Source organism: Pholis gunnellus, assembly GCF_910591455.1.
Source record: "Pholis gunnellus genome assembly, chromosome: 1".
NCBI classification, from domain to species: Eukaryota; Metazoa; Chordata; class Actinopteri; order Perciformes; family Pholidae; genus Pholis; species Pholis gunnellus.
In genome coordinates, this window is record NC_136528.1 from 22,845,310 (window position 1) to 22,855,837 (window position 10,528).

Sequence of the window (10,528 nt, forward strand, 5' to 3'; positions counted from 1 at the left end):
GCTAAAATCTGACCTTTGAAAAGGAAGGGGAGGCCTTAAAAGGTTGCATGTGTTTGACAGCGCCAGCCACTGAGCTGAAGTGACTTTTCTCTTTGGCCAGTGAGACGTGCATGCTAACCTCCCTATCCTGCTGAGTGGAAAAGCTGTATTGGCCACAAGAGCACAGCAGTGTGCTGTCTACACACAGCCCGGGAATCAACAGGCTTCTGCGAGCCTTTGTCCATCTCTGTTTTACAGAGTATATATAACAGAGCCTTCAAAAAGTCTTAACTCAACACAGTGTCTAACATTACAGTATCACTAAAGCTGCTGCTGCAACATCTCAGCGTGTCCACAGAGGAATGTGCACATCCTTGATGCCTTTGATTTAAAGTAAGTTGAGACATGCACTGTATATGTGTGAAAGCAAAGAGAAGAGAGGCGTACAGACAGTCAGATTGACTATGATATGATGCAAATGTAAATTAACCATGGCAACAATGCTGAGAACTTAATGTTGAACTAGAGTGACTTCAAATAAGAGATTTAGTGGTCAAGCCAGAGAAGATTTATCTGGATGCCTGCACCAGTGAGTGGGCTGCTGGGTTGCTTCAAGCTTATTGCACTCTTACAAAGCAGCTTGGAGACTCTCAGCATGAGTCCTTGTTAATGCTAAACTCAAAAGCTTGAATTTCTAAGCAGCACTGTAGATGAGCATCGGAAAGTTCATTAAACTCAAGGAATGATATACAAATATTCAAACGACTCCACACCTGTGAAAATTAAGTAAATTTACAACACAGCAATACCTTGATGACTGGCACAAGACGGAAATGTGATCATGTAATGTTTGAGTTACATTGTTTACATTTGTAGGGAACACAGATCACAACTTCATCAAACGTATGTAAGTGGTTGCAGAGTTTGCTTGTGTCATGTCTGCATTGCTCAATTATGGTTTATTTTTCTGACACTTGGGACTTTACATACCGACAACATAATTAAGCCCAGACAAACCATTGAGTTGGTATCTTAAGATAATAATATAATTTAAGATGAAGTTAAATCGGAATTTAAAGATAACAACAAACACAAACAGGTTCAAAAACGGATTAAAATGAAAACCCATTTGTGATATGTCCTATAAGGAGAGTTGGATGAAAGATGGATACCACTGTCATGTGTGAATGTAGGCAATCAAACTAAACGTCAAGAACTTGAAATCCCCCCCCAAGCACATACAGTCCTTACAACTGTCATACATCTTACATCACTAAAAGACAAAGGAAGAGACTTACTGGCTGCCTGAATACGAGCCTTGCGGCTCACCACCAGCCCAAAAGAATTCTGGGCCATACACTCGTAGTCGCCCTCGTCAGATGAGCCATGGGATTTGGTCTTCTGGAAGTGAGCGATCAGGAGTGAGCCATTGATGAAGGTGGCGTGATGCTGATCCTGAGTTAAACGCAGACCGTTGTGCCTCCACTGTGTCGTGATTGGGGGGATGCCGTCCACCTGGCAGTGGAGCATGAGCGGCTGCTCCTGTACAGCAATGATGTCACTGGGCTCCAGTGTGAAGGAGAGCTCCGCTTCGCACATCACACCTGAAGAGAGACACACACATATATGATAACTATGTAGTTGAGCGTGAAGGTTCATTCTTGACCTTGTAAACAATTTAATTTAATAGGTTTTCTCAGTTGTCATGGTAAAACTCCATTAATTCTTGAGAAAAAGGTAGTTAGTGGACACTGAGTAAATATTTAGCGATGCAGACCGTGAACCACAACACTGAAGCTGTATTTACTCATCCATTCAATCCTTTTCCATCCCTAACTTGCATAGCATTCCTACTCACTAGCCAGGGTCACGAGGGACTGCAAGAGTTGTGGCTTCAACATTTGTTTTTACATCAACCCGCACACTCAAACAAACAAGAAGAATGGCAACAACTTTATCATCGTGATAGCTGTGTTCTTTTTTTACTACTCAACACAAAATATGTCACCAAACTTATTTGTAGTGATGCATCCCACTTCATAGTGATGTGAGGGGACCGGATTTCTTTCAGTATTTGCAGTTTTTGAGGGTAAAAAAGGGGGGAGCGGGAGAACAATAAATAAAGGATGTAAACAGCCTGACCTAACTTGGTACTATAAAAGAGAAGCTTAGCGGGCTCTCTTGGTATCATGTTTCAGCTGCTGATGGACTAAGCACTACCAGTCTCTGCCCCAGGCCCTGGAATCTGGTGGGAGGGGGGCTAGGGGAGGGCAGTAGAGGAGGGGGGGGGGGGGGGGGGGGCACAAGGGTCAAAACAGAGAACCTCTGGCTTCATCCCTCAAATTCCATCCAAAAAAATACTTCCCCTTAGGTGCAGACAAGGAATTCATTCACACACTCCTCCATGAAGATCACATATAGAGTATAATGCAAAGAAACTTTTCCTCTTCCTCTCTTCTTCCTCTCCTCTCTTTATGTGACCCCCCCCCCTCCCCCCCTCGACCTTTTTTTTTCACTCAACACGCACGGAAAGTAAATGGCCATGGGACCAGAGAGACATCAGTGCTACCACTTGTGAAAAACAAGGGGGTAGTGGTGGAGAAATATTTAACCCTTAGCTGGCAGGCAGTGATCCCACTGCCGGGGCTGCTGCTCTCCAAAACCTGATGCTGGCCACATGCGCTCCATCTCTTTTAGTGCAACAAAGATCACATGTTTCCACATGAGAGGCCGCCAGCAGAGAAGAGAATAGCATTCAAAGAGCCTGCAGCCACACATCAAGTCAGTCACACTTCATGTTATGATCAAAATATGGATAATTCACAAATAAAGTATTATACACTGAGCAAAATGCTTCTGGACAAATGTGAGGATGTTACACACATGAGTGTTTTAAATCAGATCAGATTGACAGATATATTGCAAGCTTTGTATTTACAGCTTTCAAAGCTGTCAAATGGCATTAGTCAATGTTATCCGGCCATGCAGCAAACAGGATGATAACAGTTGAGCGTTCAATGTGTTACAACGGAATTGATCTGGAGTTGATTAAACAACTTTATTGATGTTGTATATACTTCCTTGTTACTTCAATTAGACTAATCATTTTTTTCCATTAGCTTGAACAATGTTCTTGGGCTCTGGCTTTCCTAATGAATAAAGTATGTTGCTAGAGTGACTGGCTAATGTAATGCTGAGCTCCGGGTGGGTAGAAGGTTACACACAACATTGTGAAAAAGGAAATCAGAAAATCAGAAAATCAGTTTGATACAGTGCTGAATCATCTGACAGACCCAATGAGACAAAGGAGGTAAACGAGGCCAAAAGAAACAAGGGATAGATGGATTTTGCGCTTTGTGTGGTGTAGGTTAAAGCCACCTGTGAATGCTGAGCATCCAGAGGGTGAGCCGAGAGGAGAGCACAGCTGTGGAAACTGGTGGCAAGAACACGGCCTATCCACAGAAACACATGTTCACAGACATGAGTCTTTTCAGGCATGGATTTTCATGGTTAGATAAGGAGACTTACAGACACACACACACACACACACACACGCGCGCACATCGTAATGCAGAGGAAAGAGACACTAGCAAGTCGGATTACTGGGTGAGACCAGAGACAAGTGTTGGCTAAGTGTGGCTCATGCTCTGGCTTACTATTGACAGATAAGTGTGGCTGGCTGGCACAAAGGTTTACTGCTGCAACAGTAAAGTGAGGATCACACACCAGCTACTGACAGATAGATGGAGTTAGCACACACAAGTACCACTGATAAAGCTAAGAGAGCTTAGGACACACCACAGGCTTCTTGGCTTGGCGGCACCATATCATATGATGCCCCTATGGAATTTCTTTTTTTAATTGATTAGATTTAGTATAAGTATCTTATAAATGCTACACAACATATCGGAATAGCACTTTGTTATAAATGTAGGTAGTTTGTATTGCTAAGTGACTTGCTTTCTCCCCTCGCTCTCTCGGCATCCATCTGTTGCAGCTCACTCTTAAATATTCACCATAAAAATAAATGCAACATATTTCTAAATAACCAATTTAATTTGCTATGACAGACTGCTGTAGATTGCATCATGTTAGGTTTGTTTGAAATGTGGAAAAATGTAAAAGAATTGTCAATCTATCCTCCATTAATCTCACTGAACTGGAGATGGAGAGCTAAGGCTGCATTTCCACAAAAATGATGCATGTCAACTATATTTCACAAATGGTGAGTATTACACAGAAATAGACATACCAATTATTAAATATCACTATAAAAGGTGCCTTCAACCATGCACAGCAAAAGTCATATATTTGCATTTAGATCAAGTATATGTGCACGGATGAAACAGCAGAGAATAGATCATGCATGCAGCATTGATTGTATGCTCATCTATAGGCTTCTGCTTGATACATTATTAATCGATACCCTTCATTTCTAGCTTCCTTAGATTTCTAGCTTCCTTAATTCTCATGAGCATGTAGTTTCAAGAAGGCTGGTATTCACTTGTTATAATAACAGCAGCTCAGCGATGATTGCACAGTCATATAGGTAGTAAACATATTGAGATATAGTCCAGGTGTTGGCTAAATACTTCAATGAGCAGGAACGTAAACAGATTATGAAAGTTCTGAGTGTTTATCTCTTACATGTCTTGATTTAACATTGATATGGTCTTTTTTCCTGACGCTTGAAAGACACAAGCTATCTCAGTCAGTCCGTTTGAAGCAAAGACACTTTCCTTTTGATACACTCAAATTGTAATATCTGAGATCTTCTGAATGATTGCATTTTGCATAGGAGTTTCAGCTCTTCGTGCCATGAGAGATCTAATGCAAATATTCCTCTTATTACTTATTATCAACTCTGCTTAAAATGTCATAAAAAGTGCCTTCATCTTAACTGAATCTAATCTCTGAGGCAGACTCAAAAGGCGCTTCATTTCTTTAATGGGATGGTTAGATTGGAACCACATCCATCACAGATCTGTGTTTTCTGAAGTTTTTGTTTTCTGTCCCCTGACTGAACATATTATGAACCACTGTATACTGGCCTTTATGATTTTAGTTGAGGCCATTGTGGATCGCTGTGTGGTATGCTTTGCAAATACTCAATAGTCTATCCTGCCTTTGAATTAAGGGGCCTCACAAAGAGAGAGAGAAACTGTCTATCATAGTGAACAAAGGGGCCAAAAAAGAAAATTTGAAAAGGAGGAGAGGGACAGTCTTGACATTTAATCTGTACAAATATTCTCCCAGCAGGCAATAACCAATCTTTGAATCTATCCTCTGAGAAATAACAGCTGTCATTTCAACCAGCCACAGGGTGGTGTGCTGTAAGGATGCACCAATCAACAGAGTCATCACTTTAAAAGTCCCCTGATATGAAAAAAAAACTCCATACTTCTTAAAGTATGTCGCTTTTAAAAGTTATTTTGAAGAGTTAATTATTTTTAATTTAAGGGGAAATAGTAAATTGCCACTCAAAAGCCAATAAGCATAAAACTACAATGTCTTAATATCTGGTTTATTTAAGTTTCATTAAAGCATTTGTAATAGAGCTTAAAAGTGCTTAATGTAATAGTGCTGCATTTGTAATATTGAGACCATGTGATAAACAATAACAGTGAAAGTGGCTCTAACTCTGCAGCCATCTCGTTACAACCTGGGACACCTGATTAAAAGACAGCCATGGGGACAACTAGCAGAAAAAGAAGCACTTTCTGCAGAGTTCGCAGCTCTTGTATCGCAAAAATGTGACTTTCTCAATGCACCAACTGGACACCTTTCAGCACACGATTCTTTGCATTCTTCTAAACGTGCTCCCATCAACATTGCTAACAAGATAAAAACTCTACTGACTGCGTTGCACGTGGCTACCATGCATTATTATGGTGCGCATAAGCCACCTAGACTTGATTTATTGCGCATATGAAGTGATGGCGAAACAACACCAACTACATGCTACACCATCTCCTATGCTACAACATTTAAAGTTCTGCAGGATGCACACCAAATTTAACTTTGAATACACTACCAAGTGTCCGCGTGTAACTCAGTAACCTGCGGGTACAAATTCCGCAGTGCACACGACTCCGGTACCAGTCTTCAGTCCACATTGGCATTTACAGAGAGGGGCCAAGTTCAGGGTTACTGGTCAGCAGCGAGTATCGCTTCTTGTAATATACAGCAGGCTCCGGAGAGCAGCACCCTAACTGCGGTTATCCTGCACAACGCTATCACACCCTGCAGCGCGAAACTCTCCACTTTGGTAATGAGATAATGCCACTTACCGATTAAAGCATTTAGGAGTATTCCCCAAAAGCACGGAACAAGGCGGCGGCGCCTTGTGGATGCCATTTGAACACTTCTAGAAAATATTCCAGCACTTGCAGAAGACAACGTGCAGGTGAAAAGACGGGAGGGTACAAAAAAACACACACACAGATATCCAGCTTCAGCTACTACATGTTCCGACCTACAGTCCTACAGTTTGGTGGCTCGCTGGGGTCGAACACGCTTTCGCCATTTTAGCCATCTATCAGGAATATGTCAGCATCCCGCTCTCTCTCTCCTCCTCACCCACTCTGCTGTATCCTAAAGACAGCCTCTCTCTCTCTCCCCCCCTCTCTCTCTCTCTCACACACACACACGCGCACGCTGAATCTGCTCTCGGAACAAAAGAGCCAACTGCTGACTGCTTCGCTCCAAAACGCATGAGAAACCTGCACAAACTGCATGATTTCTGCACGTCAATGAAACAGGTACAACTAGTAGCCCACTATTTCTACACACAAAGGTAGAAATTACAGTATACTAACAATAGTAATAATACATCATACGAATAAATAAGTATGTGATATTCATGATGACCATAAAAACAGAAATGTTCTGTAATATTAGGGTACTGATAATGTTTCTAACAATAAACCGGATAAATGATGGGACTATGGGCGCAACAATCTTTCTTCTGTTATTGGTTGCACTTATGTACACAAAATATATGATGAAACAAATGACTAAACCATTTTGACCACCCTGACCACATGGCAGCTGTTTTTGAGAAGCATGCTTAGTTTTTATAATGACAATTAAAACAATGTAATTTAATTCTGTGAATTGGATGTGTTTTATTTGTATGGTTCGACACGTGAATCTGATATGATAAATAAACAAGGGGGACCTCGAGCACTCAGTTGCAACAAAGCAGCGGTAGTTTAGGTGTACTCGATCTCCCCCTTGTGGACGAAACGTGCACTTTGTATCTAAATAAAAAAATATATATAATGGCCAAATCGCAAAACTTCCTATCTGCCTATTTGCTAAGAAGAAAACCTCCTATCTGCACTTTGAGAGGCACGAATACCTAGTCGGTATTGTTAACACATAATATAGTAATATAGTTCAAAAACTGTGTATTATGTATTGGGTATCCTTAACAAATAGCATTCTGCAATAAAACAACAATTTTTTTTTTCCTCAAAAAAGTGCATTTTTCAGATAGGAGGTTTTACTCTTCGGCGAGAAGCTTTATATTCATATTTGGAGTGTTATTTGCACCCGGGTGAGAATAGGTTAGGTTTCAGCAACAATCTTGGTTAGGTTTAAGAAAAATATAGAGCCTACAGTGCATAGCATTGTTGACTAGGGACACCTGGGTGCTTGTCTCTGCCCTGCCATATACATCCGGTTATAAATAGACGCATTGGGTAATCAAATAGTATTGCTGGCTTCTTACACATGGGTGCTGAAAGCATCTGGCATATATATTCGGCAATTGCTGTCCAGTGTCACATATATAATGTAATGTATGATAAACTAATCCAACATCCGAACGGATTTTCTAGTGCACCTGTGTGGTATTGGATATCCCACATACAATATACTGCCATAACCTACTAAATGTTTAACTTCTTCTCTGTATTCGCACTTATTTATAAACTCTTGCAATTAGGTCTGCTACTAACGATTATTTTCATCATCGAATAATCCGATGATTATTTCGATAATTATTGATTCACCGTTTAAGTTTCTAAAACATCAGAAAATACTGAAAGACTGGCCATCCCAGTTCCTGATGTCCTCAAATGTCTTGTTTTGTCCACTCCAAACCCTAAATATTTGCTGTAACTGTTTTATTTGGAGAACAATAACAACATCAATACGGGATTATAATGGTGGTGCTTTAATGTAAAGCCAATGGTTGAGCATAATGTGTTATGATCAGGATACAATAAATAAATAAGATTATACTCAGCTGTGCCTGTTTAGTTGCACTCGAGACCCCCCCAGTGGACTAAACATGTACTTCAGGTCTATCACCATTTTACACTATATCCAGTCTAATATGCAGAGATGGGCAAAAATACATCAAAATGTATTTTGATACAAAATACAAAATACCCCCAAATAAATGTATTACAACAAAATACAAAATACAAAATCCTGGTGCCAGAAAATGTAACAAAATACATGTATTTTGAATTTAAAATATAGGACATTTTTTCTGGATTTTCTGTTTTCTCACAATTTGGTATAGCAGAGCATTCAGGTTTGGGCTATAATGTACACAAAGCTCTGGTGAACCCCACAAAAAGGAAGAACAGTCACGGAATGTCAGTGTAACTAAGCAAAGCTATTACAAGACAACAACTTGATTGATTATGTATATATATATTTTTATTAATGGGACTTAACAGCCCATAAACTTTGGCGTTGTATCAACAAGAAAATATTCATCACATATGACATACAAGCTCCCAATCTCCCTCTTCCTATACAGATATATACTGTAATACAAAATACAATGTCGGCAATGCCTACCCTGTGAACATTGGTTCTTTAAAGAAAGCTGATCTTATACTCGAGGGACTTAAGTCATCCATGCACAAAGATTTCACAATTAGCATCATTTATGTTACACATTCACTGACTGTAAATGGACAGACATACAGGACTGCATCTGCTGCCACTAAAAACACAGTATCATGGGAAGCACTTATTTGGTCAGATAAATCATGTTCTACCCCAGGAGGAGAAGTTACTCTTTCTTATTAGAGTGCTTGAAGTTCAGTGCTTTGATGAGCATTTCTATGATTCTAGAATTTACTCTTTCTTATTAGAGTGCTTGAAGTTCAGTGCTTTGATGAGCATTTCTATGATTCTAGATTTTTAAATAAAAACAGAGTCTCTGTTGCTATCGGGTGCATGACAACGGACGCGCATACGTCAGTAAATGTCATGGAAACGTCAACACCACGGCGGTATAGCGAGCGGAGCGGAGCCTTGAGCCTTGACTCGACGGCGGAGCGGAGCCTTGACTCGACGGCGGAGCGGAGCCCTGAGCCTTGACGGCGAAGCCTTGTGCCTTGACGCTGGAGCCTTGCCTTCATGGCGTGTAGACGGCGAAGCCAGATCCTTGACGGCGGAGCCTTGAGCCCCGACGCCGGAGCCTTGCCTTCATGGCTCCGCCGAGCCTGTCGCTCGGCGGAGCAGCTCCACCACTCCGACAGGTTCCGCCGAGTCAGGCTCGGCGGAGCGGCACCGCCGATCCGACAGTATCCGCCGAACGTCCGACAGGCTCCGCCGAGCGACAGGCTCGGCGGAGCGGCTCTGCCGAGCGACAGGCTCGGCGGAGCGGCTCTGCCGATCCGACAGGTTCCGCCGAGCGTTAGCCTCGGCGGAGCAGCACCGCCGATCCCACAGTCTCCTGAAACTGTCGGCTCGGTGGAGCTTGTCGGCATTGGCGGAGCCTGTCGGCATCGGAGGAGACTGTCGGCATCGGCGGAGTTTGTCGGATTCGGCGGAGTTTGTTGGCATTGGCGGAGGTTGTCTGCTCGGTGCAGCCTGTGCTGGCGGAGCTTGTGGCTCGGCGGAGCTTGGCGGCTTTTCGCGTGCCTGTCGGCCCTAGACGGCGGAGCGGAGCCCGTCGAGTCTGTCTGCACTTGAAGGCGGGCCGAAGCGGGGCAGGGCGGGGCGGAGCGGGACGGGGCGGGGCGGAGCTTGTCGGCAGTTGACGGCGGAGCGGGGCGGAGCGGAGCCTGTCGGCAGTTGACGGCGGAGCGGGGCGGAGCGGAGCCTGTCGGCAGTTGACGGCGGAGCGGAGCGGGGCGGCGCGGCGCGGAGCGGGGCGGAGCCTGTCGGCAGTTGACGGCGGGGCGGAGCGGAGCCGAGCGGAGCCGAGCCTGTCGGCAGTTGACGGCGGAGCGGAGCCTTGACTTGACGGCGAATGGTTTACACATTTGCTGTGCTTAAATTAACACATGAGTGCCTCAGTAAATGTCATGGAAACGACACCACGACGCTATAAAAGGTCAGCGGACCTCAGATTGTCACTTTGCATCTGAACTTGGAGACTCGGCGGAGCGGAGCTTGTCGGCTCGGCATTTCACAGCATAATTTACAATAATGTAAACATTTCAACATTAAAATAGATGAGCATACTTTACTATACACGTGTAAACTATTTTAAAACACATGTAAAGTGTAGAATGCTCATCTATAATGCTGAATGTACAATGCTGAATACTTGTTCATTTTCTAACATATTGTT

The 10,528-nt window shown here is 42.9% G+C and overlaps 1 protein-coding gene across 1 annotated transcript in view; it reads right to left on the bottom strand.

The window, feature by feature from the left end:
• The window catches only part of igdcc3 (immunoglobulin superfamily, DCC subclass, member 3), a gene marked incomplete at its 3' end in the record, with an annotated part of 52,682 nt that extends 46,343 nt beyond the window's left edge, over positions 1-6,339 (bottom strand). The window contains exons 1-2 of the mRNA XM_079165073.1: positions 6,270-6,339; positions 1,278-1,583 (exon numbers count right to left, since the gene is read on the bottom strand). Of these exons, the coding sequence (XP_079021199.1) occupies positions 1,278-1,583; positions 6,270-6,336 (373 nt within the window). The 5' untranslated portion in view covers positions 6,337-6,339. The remainder of the gene's footprint in view (positions 1-1,277; positions 1,584-6,269) is intronic.
• Positions 6,340-10,528: the final 4,189 nt, after the last annotated feature.